Here is a 17,958-nt window from a genome sequence, read left to right as displayed (position 1 = left end):
CTTCCCCCCCCCGCTCCCCGCTTCTCCCCCCCGCTCCCCGCTTCCCCCCCCGCTTCCCCCCCCCCGCTCCCCGCTTCCCCCCCGCTTCCCCCCCGCTTCCCCCCCCGCTCCCCGCTAACCCCCCCCCGCTTCCTCCCCCCGCTCCCCGCTTCACCCCCCCAACTCCCCGCTTCACCCCCCCCAACTCCCCGCTTCACCCCCCCCCAACTCCCCGCTTTAACCCCCCCCCAACTCCCCGCTTCACCCCCCCCCCAACTCCCCGCTTCACCCCCCCCAACTCCCCGCTTCACCCCCCCCAACTCCCCGCTTCCCCCCCCAACTCCCCGCTTCCCCCCCCGCTCCCCGCTTCCCGCTCCCCGCTTCCCCCCCGCTCCCCGCTTCCCCCCCCCGCTCCCCGCTTCCCCCCCCGCTCCCCGCTTCCCCCCCCGCTCCCCGCTTCCCCCCCCGCTCCCCGCTTCCCCCCCCGCTCCCCGCTTCCCCCCCCCGCTCCCCGCTCCCCGCTTCCCCCCCCCAACTCCCCGCTTCCCCCCCCAACTCCCCGCTTCCCCCCCCAACTCCCCGCTTCTCCCCCACCACTCCCCGCTTCCCCCCCACCACTCCCCGCTTCCCCCCCACCACTCCCCGCTTCCCCCCCACCACTCCCCGCTTCCCCCCCACCACTCCCCGCTTCCCCCCCACCACTCCCCGCTTCCCCCCCACCACTCCCCGCTTCCCCCCCACCACTCCCCGCTTCCCCCCCACCACTCCCCGCTTCCCCCCCACCACTCCCCGCTTCCCCCCCACCACTCCCCGCTTCCCCCCCACCACTCCCCGCTTCCCCCCCACCACTCCCCGCTTCCCCCCCACCACTCCCCGCTTCCCCCCCACCACTCCCCGCTTCCCCCCCACCACTCCCCGCTTCCCCCCCACCACTCCCCGCTTCCCCCCCACCACTCCCCGCTTCCCCCCCACCACTCCCCGCTTCCCCCCCACCACTCCCCGCTTCCCCCCCACCACTCCCCGCTTCCCCCCCACCACTCCCCGCTTCCCCCCCACCACTCCCCGCTTCCCCCCCACCACTCCCCGCTTCCCCCCCACCACTCCCCGCTTCCCCCCCACCACTCCCCGCTTCCCCCCCACCACTCCCCGCTTCTCCCCCCACTCTCTCTGAATCTCTCCCCCCTGACTCTCCCACTCACCATTTCCCTACCCTTATCTTCCCACTTTCTGCATCTCTCCCCAAACCTCCCACTCTCCACTTTCCTCCCTCGACCCTCCTACTCTCTGGTTCTCTCCATGACCCTCCCTCCCACTCTTTACCTCCCTCCCTCCCGGCGCTGTCCATGGCACTCCATCCATCCCTCACTCACTTCCTCCCTCTGGCCATCTTGCTCCTGAGCCCTCGCTAACAGTGAGAGTTCAGGATCAGGACGTGGCAAACAGGAGGAACAGCAAGTGAAGGGTTGGGGAGGGAAGGCACGACTGGGAAGATAGTGGGAGAGTTGTAAGAGGAATGTGGTCAATAAGTGAGTCAAGAGAGATGGAGAGTCAGGAGATATGGTGAGCTGTAGGCAGGAAGTTACAATCAGAAGGTAAGTTTAAAGAGTTGTCAGTTACTTGGAGATCAGTTATTCAGATTTTGAAAAAACACACCTTGGAATTTTCTCTCACACAAGGCTTTCTCAAGGGTGCCTTCACCAAAGATCCACCTCCTGGATTTCAAAATCCCCTTTCAGTATCCTCTGCCTTGGATTGCCATGTGCATTTAAGTTTCCACACCATTTTTTAGGTATCCAGCCATGCCAACAGAACACCGCTGCTTCATTTGTTGTATTAACTGTCACCAAACTTTAGATTTACCTCAGAGGATGCCTGGTTTCTCACCCAGCTGATAATAAATTTGGTTCTTGCAGCTGTCTCTTCAGCTCAGAGCACTTTCTCTGCTTTTTACTTGAATTCCCCTAAACAGGACTTTGTGAATAATCTTGTTTATGTTCCTTTAATTTGACTGTCTTCCTGAGATGTACTTTCTGTCCCAACTTCTTAGTTCCTGGGTTTTTTGGTTCTTTTGGGAAGTCTGCTCTTTTCCAGTTCCCTGGTCCCGTCCAGCTTCTCCTGGGTCCAGCTTAAAACTAAAACTTTCTAATCTCGGGTGAATACTGGTTGCTAAGCAACAACCCAGTTTTCTTTGAAACCCTGTTTACTTTCAGGCTATAAACACTAATTACAATGCAGGCACCTGAACCAAACAGACATCATTAACCCTTTCAAATACATAACCATGAAATTAAACTTAATACCCACAAATACAAATATAAACTACTTAAAACTATCTCTCTTGCCTGACAGCTGACCCAGATGCTACTGGTTAGGCACACATCTGTGCAGGTTGGTATATCTCAAGTCAATGCCCATACCTTCCTCTACTAATTCACTAGGTCCTGCTCTGGCATGGGGAGTTCTTTGCTCTCCATCCCATCCAACACAATCAATTGAGTCACACACTATAGAGATATGCTGCTGCGTTTTTACTTGCTGCTGTCCATTGATGCAACTCTGGAGATGTTGCACTTTAAAGGTATGGCAAAGTGCTTCAATGCTAATTAATTACTTTTGTAGTCACTTTTGGAATCATAAAATCCCCAGAGTGTAGAAGGAAACCATTTGGCACATCATGTCTGTACCAACCCTCCAAGCACTTTAACCAGACCCACCCCACCCTGCAATCCGCACATTTACCATGGCTAATCCCCCTAACCTACACCTCTTTGGTCACTAAGGGGCAATTCAGCATGGCCAATCCATCTAACCTGCACATCTTTGGACGGTGGGAGGAAACTGGAGCACCCGGAGGAAACACAGGGAGACATGGGGAGAACATGCAAACTCCACACAGTCATCCAAGGCTGGAATCGAACAGGATCCTTGATGCTGTGAGGCAGCAGTGCTAACCACTGTGCCATTATGCTACCCGAATGTAGGGAGTACATGAAGATCCCACAAATACAATGAAATACATGCTCAGAAAATTTATTTTGGTGGTGTTGATTGAAGGGTAAATTGAAGGGTCTGGGTAACGGGAGAACTCCCTGTTGATATTCAAAGTACCATGGGAAATTTATGTTCACCTGGCCTCTGTTTAATTTCTTTCCAGAGACATTGGAACTCCAACAATACAGTATTCCCACAGCACAGCATTGAGGTCTCAGCCTATATAAGAGAAAAAAAAGAAACAAAAGAGGCCTTGCAATTACATAATGCTTTTTGCAAACTCTGAACGTCCCAAAGTTTTTCGGCCAGAGAAACATTTCGAAAGTATAGCCATTGTTGCGCTGTAGCAAAAGAAGCAGCCAATTTGTGCACAGCAAACTATCACAAACTGAATATAATGATCAGAATGTCTGGCTTTAATGAGGTTGATTGATAGAGCCGCAGGGGCCACGCATTGAGCCAAGTATGACACAGCTGGATGTAAGCGGTCCCAAGGCATTATCTGAAGATAGTAGGGCACTTACTTGTATCGTGACTTACTTGCTCACTCAAGCAAATCTGCCTGAATAAAAATACCGTTTGTTGTTATTGAAGCAAATGTGCCAGTTTCACAATGACTGCACTTTAAAATTAATGTATACACAGTTTGGGACATCCTTGGGGGGGGGATGAGAAGACACAATGAAAATGTAAATTGATTCTTACAGGCAGAAGTTGAAATATAAAAAATAAAATTGACAATTAGAATTCATTAGTCTTTGATTCAGTGTCTGTCTTGTCATTGTCACAATCTGTGCTGCAGATGCTTACAATAAATATGAGGCTTATTTCAGTGAAGAAAGCATGCTGAAGGGTGTGAAGCCACATATGCCTGTGTTTATGTTTAAAATTATTTTCTGCAATCAAGGCTAACAGTAATGATTTGTAATTGATGATTTATTGGAAAAGTCTATCCTGCCAGACTACAGTAAGAGTAAGTTGATGTATTGTATAGATTAACTCACATTTGTCTATTGACTGGTAATTTCCTTACTGTGTTCCCAGTTTAGTGACCCTGTCCATGAACTGCTGCTGGAAGTTATTACCTGGGTCGGTATCCTGATATCACTTGTTTGTCTCCTGATCTGCATCTTCACTTTTTGTTTCTTTCACGGACTTCAGAGTGATCGAAACACCATCCACAAAAACCTTTGCATCAGTCTTTTTGTGGCCGAGTTGCTTTTCCTGATTGGAATCAATCGTACAGATCAACCGGTGAGCATGTTCAGTTTTTGTGGGCAACCTACCTAAATTGACAGTTCCATGGGACACCTGCCATAAATATAACTCCCACTCAGTACAGTTTCATACCTGAGGGACCAATTGGCTTTCCCAAATTACAAGCCTTACTGATACCTCAGCCATGTGTTGTTCTTCACATAAAAATGGGAATGAGTGTTTGCAAGCTATTCCAGGAAGATTATTGCAGCCAAGGCTGGTCCTGTCTTCACCTGATTTTCAAATTTTCCAATAATTGCCCGAAATAATGATTGGACATAAGAGCCTAAAGGGTCATGGCTACCAATTGACCCTGTATCAACCTGATCAAGATGACCAAACTTGCAATAGGATCAGGATTGATCCTGAAGAAATTATTTGGCTGGTGTGTGTCGGACTTGCTTTTCTGCAGTGTTATTATGTGAAGACTGTTGATGTATTTATGATGCAGGCTGATTTTTACAGAAATGTTGATACCTACTTGGGTCTTCATTGTCATACAAGTAAAAAGGCAAAGTCACCATGGTCCATGATGATCATAGGCTGCTCTCCCTTTTGAGGGGGAGAGCTGACTGCTGCTGATTTAAACTGAGGATCACCACACCTCAGATGAGGGACATGGTTGAGAAGGCAGGGCCTTCATAATTAACCTCAGCTGGTACAGGAATTAAACTCACACTGTTGGTGTGGCTCTGCATCCTGAACTAGCTGTCCAGCCAACTAAGCTCACCGACAACATATTGAAAACCTGAAAAACTTAGGCCTCTGTCTGTATCAGTTGTCCCCACATCGACCATCACCACTCATAAGAATATTTCACTCCTGCTAAATGAATGGGCACTATTGACTTTAATAAAGGACAGGATTTTTTTTCTGGTTCAGGATCTTGCTCTCTATGAATGTAAAGTTTAATTTATTTATTAGTTACAAGTAAGGCTTACATTAATACTGCAATGAAGTTACTGTGAAATTCCCCTAGTCGCCACAGTCTGGTGCCTGTTTGGGTCAATCTACCTAACCAGCATGTCTTTCAGACTGTGGGAGGAAACCGGAGCACCCGGAGGAAACCCACACAGACACGGGGAGAACGTGCAAACTCCACACAGACAGTGACTCAAGCCGGGAATCAAACCCGGGTCTCTGGCGCTGTGAGGCAGCAGTGCTAACCACTGTGCTGCCACATGTAGAATGTAGACTGAAGCATGGTGAATATAGCTATGAACTGTCAAGTGGCTTTATTTTATAAAATTAAAATGCAGAGTAGCAGTCAAAGCAAGTTCTACTTATATGACTCTGCCTTGTTTCTCTCAAAAGTTAAAAAAAAGCCATGTGTCCTTTTGCGAGTTGTTTTTGGCATTTGACATTTCATTCAGGTGACATAATGGCAAACCTGATGTGGCTATATCACTTAGCTCTGAGACAAGGACTGAGTGTCTCACTCTTCTGTTCCTCAGCTGGTACTTTGTCTCTGTGTTCCCGCCAGATTATTGGCTAAGATGCAGATTTTCTCAATATTGTGATTTACTTGTAAAGAAAACCTGACTGTGCTGGATCATGTCAAACTCTACTAGGCCTCACCTTTCTCAGCCGAATCTACTCGAGAATGATTCGCTAACAACTCCTCTCCCATGTCTCCTCCACTCATACATTTTGTTTAAAATGAGGAGCTCATTATTTTCTTTGTTTTTGATTTGGCACCATTATCTACGCATTCCTCTCCTTCACTTTGCTCACCATTCTGAAAATCTACAGGGAAAAGGTGGTGGGGGCCAGTGGTGGCACAGTCACAATGGACCAAATGGTATCTTGCTGTGCTGTAACCATTCCAAAAATCTACTCTCTCAGGGCGATCTTAAACAAAATTCTGAGTGCTGAACGAACATGAAAACGAAAGAGAATCACACCCATTTTTGGGGCGAGCTATCTTATGGCACTTAAATTCCCAGTGAACTATGCACTCTAGTATAGATTCGTGAATAGAATCCGTCCACTCCTCCTATGGCAAGAATCACATTTGGGATCATTTTTTTTCTAAGTGCCATAAGATAGCTCACCCAAAAAAAGGGTGCGATTCTCTTTCGTTTTTTGGGATCATTTTTTTTCTGTCACTCATCCCCCACCCCGCCCCCTACCACCTCGATTCTCCTCACCACCGGCCAATCCTTAATGCGGAATATACAGATCCCCATGCCCTACCTCCACTTCAAGCCCTGCCCACCTGGGGCCCCACCCTCTCCTCAAGGGGCACTACCCGCCCCTGCCCCTGACCACCTAGAGGGCTTCAATGGCCTCCAGTCCCACTGGCGAGGCCATCATGTTTGGTCCCTGTTGATGGGGACTATACGTAATCCTCATTGGCGAGGCCGTTAAGGTGAGTGAGCCCAGACAATTGCGTCCCAGGCTCAATAATAATATTAAAATTAGGTTATAAATCTTGAAATCAGGGCGCAAGGCTAATTATGCTGGCAGAACAGGGCCGGGAATATCACGAGAGGCAAGAAACAGGGTGCGAACCCAGTTTTTCGCCTCTTGCGCAATCTTAATGACGCGCCATGCCGATTGACTGGTGTGATAGAACCATAGAAAATTACAGCTCAGAAACAGGCCTTTTGGCCCTTCTTGTCTGTGCCGAACCATTTTATGCCTAGTCCCACTGACCTGCACTTGGACCATATCCCTCCACACCCCTCTCATCCATGAACCCGTCCAAGTTTTTCTTAAATGTTAAAAGTGACCCCGCATTTACCACTTTATCCAGCAGCTCATTCCACACTCCCACCACTCTCTGCGTGAAGAAGCCCCCCCTAATATTCCCTTTAAACTTTTCTCCTTTCACCCTTAACCCATGCCCTCTGTTTTTTTTCTCCCCTAGCCTCAGCGGAAAAAGCCTGCTTGCATTCACTCTATCGATACCCATCAAAATCTTATACACCTCTATCAAATCTCCCCTCAATCTTCTACGCTCCAGGGTATAAAGTCCCAACCTATTCAATCTCTCTCTGTAACTCAGCTTCTCAAGTCCCGGCAACACCCTTGTGAACCTTCTCTGCACTCTTTCAATCTTATTTACATCCTTCCTGTAACTAGGTGACCAAAACTGTACACAGTACTCCAAATTCGGCCTCACCAATGCCTTATATAACCTTACCATAACACTCCAACTTTTATACTCGATACTCCGATTTATAAAGGCCAATGTACCAAAGGCACTCTTTACGACCCTATCCACCTGTGACGTCACTTTTAGGGAACTCTGTACCTGTATTCCCAGATCCCTCTGTTCAACTGCACTCTTCAGAGTCCTACCATGAGCCGGTAATTTTGCCCCCTGTGGTTCTTGGACTCCCCAGATAGCTCCCCATTTCAGCCTCAAATCCTGCCCATCTCTGGCTTCTGTACCAGCTCCCATTGCCATTTCTGAGTTCAAGCCCCAGCTCCTCCTGAATTGACCACTTAGTCTGCATTTGGTCTTCCCAGCGTAGAGGAGACCACATTATCAGTAGCAAATGTAGACTAAATTGAAAGAAATATAAGTAAATCACTGCTTCTCTCACCTCACTGTCCAAGGCTCCAAACATTCCTTCTAGGTGAAGCAGTGATTTACTTCTTGAGGAATTTCATCTTCTGATTAGGCACTTTAGCACCTTCTGGAATGGTACAACAAGCACTTCATTTCTTAATAACATTATTTTATTAATGTAATGATGCACTTTGTTCTTTTCTTGTGCACAGAATAAAAAGCCTTACTGGTCTAAAAGACAATGTGACAGAATGTACAAGAGTACATTTGAACTTCACCACCTGGTGGACCTAATCTTATGTTCATTGTCAAAACATAGGAAAACAGGAGTAGGTCATTCAGCCCATTGAGTCTGCTCCGCCATCCCATATGATTGTAGCTGATCATCCACTTCAGTGCCTTTTTTCCCACGCTATCCCCATATCCCTTTAAGTCATCAGCATTGACAAATCTGTCAATCTCTGCTTGAAGCACATTCATTGACTCAGTGTCCACAGCACTCTGGGATAGAGAATTCCAAAGATTCACAACCCTCTGAGTACAAAACATTCCCCTCATCTCAGTCCTAAGTGGCTCCCCCTGGTTCGAAGCTCCCCAACCAAGAGAACCTGGTTTTGATTTCAATGGGATGTAAATTGGGTGGGTGCTACCAGCAATGGATGATGGGCTTCAGCAGACGATTGACCAAATGAAGAGGTTGAAATTTACACCACAGAATACACAGCAGTTGTCAATATAATTGCAATACCTGCTGTTAGCTTAGAGCCACTTACAGCGCCTATACTTTTTTTTCCCCTTCTCCACATTCACTGCTGCCATATGTTGAATAAAGTCATAGTCAGTAAGCACTCATACCAATCATTGCTGAAATGCTATTTACAAATCTTTGCATTGTGTAATCCTCACTTATTCAAGTAAACAATTTCTGATGAGCTCATTTCTGCACTTTATTAGACTTCAACCACTGCAAGAATATTTTTTCCCTCCAACTTTCGTCAAGCATTTCTAACTTGTTTTGAAGGCAGGGTTGCTCAGAGCAGGTATGATGACATTGTAGCCAGCCACTCCCCCTTATGATGCCATCGCTCTTCAGGCACAATTACTTTCTTGTAAAGCATTGTGAACAACAGGATTTTCCCCACTAATTCTTTAGCACTTTTCAACTGTCCACTTACCAATCAAATTGATGCTTAAGTGAATGATTGATGGTCCATTTACTCCAGTGTTTGTGATGCATCCTGTTGGTTTTTTTGGTTGGCTGTGTGTTGTAGTATTTAAGTGTTTTAAGTCACAACAGCTGAAGTCTATAAAGTTTAATGATTGCAGGCATGACTGATGATTTTTAGAAAGCAGGTTGTGGAATGGGTCAAATCCCACTGAAAAATCTTTGCAGTGACAGCTGAGAGTCACATGAGTTGAATTGTAATTTTTATTTTAATTCTTGAAACACAGTATTTCCTTGCCTCAAGCTTGCCACTGAAGAACAATGGCTGACCTTAAATGGTCAGAGCACTTATCTCCCAATGCTTTCCCTTAAACCCATTTGTTATGTTGCTGCATCTTAACCAGCAGTTTATAGAATAGAATCCCTATAGTACAGAAGGAGGCCATTGGGCCCATCAAGTCCATACTGACCACAATCCCACCCAGGCCCTATCCCCATAACCCCATGCATTTACCCTAGCTAGTCCCCCTGCCACTAAGGCGCAATTTAGCATGACGAATCCACCTAACTCACACTTCTTTGGACTGTGGGAGGAAAACGGAGCATCCGGAGGAAACCCACACAAACACAGGGAGAACATGCAGACTCCCCACAGAGTGACCCAAGCTGGGAATTGAACCCGGGTCCTTAGCACTGTGAGGCAGCAGTGCTAACCACTGTGGCACCATGCCTCCCTAAAGCAATTGCTACTGCTTTTTACAGCACCATTTTTCTTTTCTCCCTCTTGCATTTCACTTAACTCTACTGCCTCTTGGGTGCAAAAACATTTATTTTGACAAAATAATCAGGTCGATGGCTCTCTGATGAACTTATGGAGATTTTTGAGGTGTTTGCACATTCAATAGCTGAGATTAAGAAAATTTGCCCCTGTTGAATTTGTAAATTTGCTGACTGTAAGGGAAACTTGATGCTTCTGCTGACTCTTATGAAATGCAACTGCAGCTAGTCATTAAGAAAATACTTGGAAAGTTGTAATACCTGATTTTTTTGTGGATTCTAAAGATTAAGGAGTGAGAGAATGCATCTTGCTCATCTGTCAGTTTGGTTTCCTGCAGATTGCTTGTGCAGTATTTGCTGCTTTGCTTCACTTCTTCTTCCTGGCTGCGTTCACATGGATGTTCCTGGAGGGGGTTCAGCTCTACATTATGTTAGTGGAAGTCTTTGAAAGTGAACACTCCCGCAAAAAATATTTCTATCTAGTTGGATATGGAGTACCTGCACTTATTATTGCTGTTTCAGCTGCTGTGGACTACCGAAGTTATGGAACAACAACAGCGTGAGTTATTTTGCTTTGAAAGGAAATGCTGATAACTTCTGTCTGATTGATGAATTTGTAAATGTGAAGAATACAGATGGAGATGAGTACGTAAAGATAGGTAATTTTGGGGCAGCATTTTCCTTCCAGATTTCCAAGCGCCAATAACAGGGTAAAATGCAGGCCAGAGTACACACATTGTGGGAAATAGTCATTCAATGTGATTTTTCACCAGGGGAGGCAATTACTGGCCAGAGGGTGGGCTCAACATTCAGTTAAGAATGGCAGTGGGCACTCAAAGCCGGAGAGCCAGTCAGAGGATTTCCATGCAAGCAACAGCAGTCTGTGGTTAGTGAAAGAGGTAATGCTTCATATTTAGGATCCCCTCCCTCCAGTCTTTTAAAAGTTTAATTTGAAAATAGATTTTGCAGTCAGGCCACCACTACGCATGGGTGGGGCATGGAGCACACCACAGAGTGGTCTGTGGCTGGTGTAGCACCCAGACAGGCCTGCCTGGAGTGCCAGTCCCTGGCTTCCTGCTGGGAGGCAGCCTCCAGGTGCCTAAGCCGAACCCCTTATTTGGGCAGAAATCACCTTGGGGCAGGATGGAGGGTTGTTTTTAACTTTGACTCACCTCTGATCCCGGCCCCAACAGGTTCAAAGTTCAAGCACTTTGTGTTAAAATAAAAACAGTTGGTTGAAGATATTGTTACATAATCAAAGTTACTGGACAACCCATTCAACATCTGTGTTATTAGAATCTTATTCACACGATAGACCAGGTTTATGGATGAAAACTGAAGGGAAATGTTTGCAGAAGAAAATCTTCCAACGTAGATCAAGGTCTTGAGTGAGAATAGTGAGGATTTCAGGAGCTGAGATTCCCTGTAGTGAAATGTTTATTGATGTTCTCTCAGAAGTAAGTTGGCACTGTTTATAGGTTTTAAACTTCCAGATTGGTTAATGTGAGTGAGCTATCTGAAAGTGGAACTGCTAAATAGTGCAAGGTTTTAACGTAAGTAAAAATAGAGAAAGTATCATCCGGCTGGACAATTTCTCTCTCCACTCCAATCATTTCTTCAAATGAAAAGTGTTTATCCAGGATTCTAGCTATACTTGTCTTCTGTGGGGTATGTAAAACATTCTTTGCTCCAGTCCTACTTAGCAGCTCTCCCCACCCACTCCCCATATTCATTTTTTTCCAGAACATCGATGACTGTATTGATGATGTTTTCTGTAAGACCATAAGACAGAGGAGCAGAAGTAGACCATTCTGCCCATTGAGTCTGCTCCACTATTCAATGTGATCATAACTGATCTGATGTAATCATCTTCAGCTCCACTTTCCTGCCTTATCCCCATAACCCTTGATTCCCTTACTGATTAAAATCTGTCTATCTCAGCCTTGAACATACTTAACGATCCAGCGCCTAAAACCCTCTGCGCTAAAGAATTCCACAGATACACTACCCATTGAGGGAAGAAATTCCTCCTTATCTCTTTCTTAAATGGGACACCCCTTACTCTGAGATTACACCCTCTCGTCATTAACTCTCCCATAAGGAGAAACAGCCACTCAGCATTTACCCTGTCAAGTGCCCCGAGAATCCTGTATGTTTCAATAAGGTGGCCTCCCATTCTTCTAAACTTCAGTAAGTACAGACCCAACCTACTTAACCTCCCCTCATCAGAAAATCCCTCCATTAGAGATGCAAGGACTGATTAGGGACAGTCAGCATGGTTTTGTGAGTGGAAAATCATATCTCATAAATTTGATTGAGTTTTTCGAAGGGGTAACCAAGAAGGTAGATGAGGGCAGTGCGGTTGATGTTGTCTACATGGACTTTAGCAAGGCCTTTGACAAGGTACCACATGGTAGGTTGTTGCATAAGGATAAATCTCACAGGGTCCAGGGTGAGGTAGCTAAATGGATACAAAATTGGCTTGATGACAGAAGCCAGAGGGTGATGGTAGAAGGTTGTTTTTCAAACTGGAGACCTGTGACCAGTGGTGTGTCTCAGGGATCGGTGTTGGGTCCACTGTTATTTGTCATTTATATTAATGATTTGGATGAGAATATTGGAGGCATGGTTAGTAAGTTTGTAGATGACACCAAGATTGGTGGCATAGTGGACAGTGAAGAAGGTTATCTCGGATTGCAACGGGATCTTGATCAATTGGGCCAGTAGGCTGACGAATGGCAAATGGAGTTTAATTTAGATAAATGCGAGGTGATGCATTTTGGTAGATTGGACCAGGGCAAGACTTACTCAGTTAATGGTAGGGCGTTGGGGAGAGTTACAGTTCAAAGGGACCTAGGGGTATAGGTTCATAGCTCCTTGAAAGTGGAGTCACAGGTGGACAGAGTGGTGATGAAAGCATTCAGCATGCTTGGTTTCATTGGTCAGAACATTGAATACAGGAGTTGGAACATCTTGTTGAAGTTGTACAAGACATTGGTAAGGCCACACTTGGAATACTGTGTACAGTTCTGGTCACCCTATTATAGAAAGGATATTATTAAACCATAAAGAGTGCAGAAGAGATTTACTAGGATGCTACCAGGACTTGATGGTTTGAGTTATAAGGAGAGGCTGGATAGACTGGGACTTTTTTCTCTGGAGCAAAGAAGGCTGAGGGGTGACCTTATAGAGGTCTATAAAATAATGAGGGGCATAGATCAGCTAGATAGTCAATATCTTTTCCCAAAGGTAGGGGAGTCTAAAACTAGAGGGCATAGGTTGAAGATGAGAGGGGAGATATACAAAAATGTCCAGGGGGCAATTGTTTCACACAGAGGGTGGTGAGCGTCTAGAACAAGCTGCCAGAGGTGGTAGTCGAGGTAGAGGTTTTGTCTTTTAAAAAGCATTTGGACAGTTACATGGGTACGATGGGTATAGAGGGATATTTGTCAAATGCGGCAATTGGGATTGGCTTGGGGGTTAAAAAAGAAAAAGGGCGGCATGGACAAGTTGGGCCAAAGGGCCCGTTTCCATGCTGTAAATCTCTGTGACTCTGACTCATTCCTGGAAACAACCAAGTGAGCCTTTCATGGACTGTCTCCAATGCCGGTATATATTTCTTTAGATAAGGGGTTCAAAACTGTTCACAGGATTTCAGGTGTGGTGTAACTTGCGCCTTGTATAATTTTAGCAAGACTTCCTTATTTTTATACTCCATTCCCTTTGAAATAAAGGCCAACATTCCATTCGTCTTCCCGATTACATGCTGAACTTGAAAGCGAGCTTTTTGTGATTGATGCATGAAAACCCCTAAATTCCTCTGTGTTGCAACTTTCTGCAGTCTTTCCCCATTTAAATTATATTCAGCTCCTTTATTCTTCCTACCGAAGTGCATACGTTATATTCCATTTGCCAAGTTTCTGCCCACCCACTTAACCTGTCTATATCTCTCTCTCTAGACTCTTTGGGCCCGATTCTCCCATTTTGAGGCTAAGTGCCCACACCAGCAGGAAAATGGGAGTGTTTCCCACTGGCGCAGTCAATGTCTGTCCGGTGGGATTCACCCACCTGAAAGATGCTGATAAGCTAATTTCGAGCAACCCACCGGCCAGCCCCACTGTTCCAAGATTGGGCCGCCATTTATAAATGACTCCCCAATCTTCACACTTGGGGACAGGACTCCTTCCCCACAAAAAATGAAATGGTAACCCCCCCCATACTGACCAGGGCAGCTCCACCAACCCCTCAGAAAAGAGAGGGTATTCCCCCCCCCAACCACAAATAATAAATTATCTCCAGTCCCACACTCAGGCATCAGGGTGACCCGACCCGACCCCCTCTTCCACTCAACACCTCTTTCCCCTAAGACTTTCCACTCAGCATCCCTACCCCTCCAAACTCACTACTCAACCCCCCTTCAGGCCATGCACATTGGTCCCTTGGCACTGACACCCTGGCCTGGCACCTTGGGCCCCGAGGGGGCTCAAGGAGGTAGGTCCAGTGGCCATTTGCCCCTCTGCTGCTGCCAGGCTTCAGGGGAAGGATCCCTCGGGTCCTGGGAGTTGGGTGGGTTCAGGCAGTACCTTGAAAAAGATTGCATTGACAGCTCAATGGATTTCTGTCAAGCTCCAGCCACCTGAGTTTATTTTCATTTCCCTTCATGCATCTCAAGTACCCCACTGTTTCTGACTGCAATGTTGATAGAGTCTAAGCCAGACAGCGCCCCTTGGGCAGTGCCAAGGCAGGCACTGGGTAGTGCCAAAGGGGCGGGGCCTAAGGGAGGGGCAGGGCCTGAAGGGAGTGGGTCATGATGGGGGCTTGGGGATCAGCCTGAAAGGGGGAGAGGGGTGGAATCGGAGGCGGTGATCAGCTGGGGGGTGGGGTGGTTAATGGAGGGGAATCGGGCGTGGCGATCAGGGTTGGGGTGGTGATGGGGGGGAGAGGGTGATATCTGGGGCAGTGCGAATCGCGTTTGGGATTTTGTTTCTCAGTGCCATGGGAATTTGTCCAAATATTCTCTCCCATTTTCATGCTCGTTTGGCACTGAGCATTTTTTTGGTAAGATCACCCCCTTTGTTTATTTGTTTCCTTGTTCCTCCCTTTGGCCTTACACCAAAAGCTCTTTTCTCATTTAATCTCTCTTGCCTTCCACCATGCCACAGACTTTCACTTTTGTTCTATTTCCAATACTCCCATCCACTTCGTTTAAAACCTAACTTTCCCAGTTCTGAAGAATGATCATGGACGTGAAATGTTGAGGGTGATCTTGAGCCCGTGTTCACAGTCCGTGTGAATGTTGGCGGGCCTCAAGATCCGGAAGTTGCAGATCTCGCCAGCGTGAAGGTCATTTCGGAACCTCACTGCCCCTTGCCAGCGACACCATTGGGTGTGAGCCTGCTTTACATGGAATTGAATAGATTTTAATGTAATTAAACCGCCCCCTCGCCAGATATTGACTCACCCGCCACATATTGACATTGCGCCGACATAACGCCACTAAGACCTGAACCTGTCATGATGTTCTCCCTGGGGGCGTAAAGGTAAATATAGTCTCCGGGGAAGAGGGACAATGACGGGCAGTGTCCTGGCAATGCCCCTTGGCACTGCCCCTTGACACAAGTCAGTACTGCCAGGGTAGCACCATGCCAACCTGGCAGTGCCAACCTGTGCCAAAGGGCAGACCCCAGTGTGAGCCTCATGGAAGGTTAGCGGGGGGGGGGATTCATTTAGACGTGCTGGTGGCCGGGAGCAGATGGAAGAGCTGGGGATGACAGCAATGCTTGTTAGGGGGAAGAGGGTGGAGGTGAGTGCCAGCTCAGACTGTGGGGGATTAGGGTTGATGGTGGGAAGAAGGGGTCAATGATCGGGGGGATGGCAGGGAAAGGGCCGATGATTGGAGGGGGGGGGGGCCTGTAAAGAAGTGTCCACTCCAATTGGGGGTGGAGAGGGAGCCCCTGAGACCTCCATTGTGGGCTGGGGTGGGGAGATATATTCCTGTAATGATCAGGGCGCCCTTTAAAGATTGCACCTCAATCTCTAAGCAGCGGGGTTTTGCTGTGTGTTGAGGCCCCATCCCCTGCATGATGGCCTGAAACACATCCCCTTGATTTTTATTTTGGCAGGAGTGTGGTAAAATCTGGTAGGATTTGTTAACTCTGTTTCTCTCTCCACAGATTCTGCCTGTCCTGCTGAGTATCTCCAGCAAGTTCTGTTTTTATTTTAGATTTCAAATATTCAACAGTATTTTGCATTTGTGCATATTTCCCAACTCTGCCTAGAATCCTCCAGTGCAATTCTTTTCAGTGAGTTCTGGAACTCTTCAGTAGAATGAGCAACTTCCTTGCTTTATGGCAATTTCTGCCCACTAATGTCAAATAGATACAGCATGCAGAATGAACTTTTACCTGCTTAAATGTATTTATGTGACCCATAAAATTCATTCTCACTTTAAATCCATGTCGAGGTTCTTGTATTTTTTTAAAGTACATAATTCTATTTGAAAGTACTTGTCAAATCCATTCTGTCCATCTATCACATAAATGAAACTGGAGAAAGAAGGTAATTTTCAAGAGAACTACAAATTTGCTTGTGTTGAATGTAATGGAAATTATGTGATTAATAATTTAGGTGAAGGTCATATATCTGCCTGAGCTTTCTATAATGTTTTCAAGCTAGGAATTAATTATGTTAATGAAATATATTTTTAACAATCTGAAAGCCTGATCACCTCAGCTCATCAAAGTTCATATCATGCTCTTTATTTTACTTTGGATAGGGCTTTGCTTTGATCAATTCTGTTAGATAAATGATTGACAGGTTATAGTTAGTGGGGAGGAGAGGAAGTTTAAAGCTCGAAGATGTAATGGCTGTGTTGCATTTTTATTTCCCTGTGATGATTGTCTTGACAGCTGAGGCAGGTGCTGGCATACACACGTGTGCTGTCATCAGGTCTTCTGCTTTCTTTTCCAAGAGTTAATTATCTTCCTCCATCAGTGATGCTGTCAAAAATTGGGCCTATAATTCAACATTTAAATGAACAATGGTGTAATAATTCCTGGCTCTCAGTGGCTTGATTTGCAGAGTACATTCCTCTCTGTCAGTCCATGCTGTTGATGCATGTCCCACACTCAGACCTTGAATGCCTGCTGTCCCCTGCGTTTCATTACAGATGTTGGTTGAGGCTCGACACCTACTTCATTTGGAGCTTTATAGGCCCTGCGACCTTGATTATTATGGTAAGTACTGCTAATTAACACACCACCTCCAAGGGCATAAAACAGACTTTCAGTGGACCTTTTCTGTATGTTCCTAATTTATAGGCATTCATTTTAAAAATAAATGTTCCTCCCTGACCCACTTAGTCACTGCAAGGAATTATAGGGCTTTGGGATGTAAAGGGATATGATGGTGATTTCTGTAGTAATGGATCCAAAAAGAATAACTGCAGTGAAATAGTAAATTAAGAATTAGATGTTTTAATACTTTAATAAATCTATGAAAATGTATAATCTCTGCAGACTTAATTTAAAGTCAAGGTAACCCATTGTTTTGCTTCTATTTACAGACATGTAATATTATTAATAACAATGCAATTCTGAATCATACTGGAGTCCTAATTGTTACACAACTGAAACAGCAAGTCAGCCACTAGTTGTGTGAAGTTGATTCAGATACGCTGATAATACTGGACTCTGGTTCACTAGGAACACAGAAATAGGAATAGGCCATTCAGACACTCAATGCACTGTGAATCAATAGTGTGCAGATTTTTTCCCACATGGTTAAATGTGATGTCAGGCATCAGGAGGAATAGCACTGAATATAAGTTTCATGCATGCTCATTGAGGAAGAATGAACTCTCAAAGGAAAGTTACTTAGCTTGTGTAACCTTTTGCCATGTGGGAAATAGTATAGGGGACTGGAGGAACCCTGAAAGAGAAGACATTTTAAAATTAAGAAAAGAAACTTAATTTGGTTTTCCTTTTCTCAAATTTGCAGTTAAATGTGATATTTCTTGGGATTGCTCTTTACAAGATGTTCCATCATACAACTGTGTTGAAGCCAGAATCTAGCTGTTTGGACAATATCAAGTAAGTTGCTACTGTCAACTTCAATGAGCATTTGCTTCTTTGAGAAAGCTGTTGTTAATTTGGGATCTAAAAATGAGAAAATAGTTCCCAGACTTTTGCCTGTTTTGTGTCACTTAACATTTGAACATTGCGTTAACCTTTCAACGTAGTTCAATAGATAAAAGGATTGTATTGTGTTA

The 17,958-nt window shown here is 45.8% G+C and overlaps 1 protein-coding gene across 3 annotated transcripts in view; it reads left to right on the top strand.

Annotated features, from left to right (window-relative positions):
* The window catches only part of LOC144494796 (adhesion G protein-coupled receptor L3-like), a 978,643-nt gene that overhangs the window by 813,991 nt on the left and 146,694 nt on the right, over nucleotides 1-17,958 (top strand). For all 3 annotated transcript variants that reach the window (XM_078214147.1, XM_078214145.1, XM_078214146.1), the window contains 4 exons: nucleotides 4,015-4,224; nucleotides 10,028-10,248; nucleotides 16,858-16,924; nucleotides 17,688-17,779. In XM_078214147.1, the coding sequence (XP_078070273.1) occupies nucleotides 4,015-4,224; nucleotides 10,028-10,248; nucleotides 16,858-16,924; nucleotides 17,688-17,779 (590 nt within the window). The remainder of the gene's footprint in view (nucleotides 1-4,014; nucleotides 4,225-10,027; nucleotides 10,249-16,857; nucleotides 16,925-17,687; nucleotides 17,780-17,958) is intronic.

The sequence above is a fragment of the Mustelus asterias genome, chromosome 6, assembly GCF_964213995.1.
Source record: "Mustelus asterias chromosome 6, sMusAst1.hap1.1, whole genome shotgun sequence".
Taxonomy (NCBI): domain Eukaryota; kingdom Metazoa; phylum Chordata; class Chondrichthyes; order Carcharhiniformes; family Triakidae; genus Mustelus; species Mustelus asterias.
The sequence above is the reverse complement of the archived record's forward strand: the minus strand, read 5'-3'. Positions and strand labels throughout refer to the sequence as shown.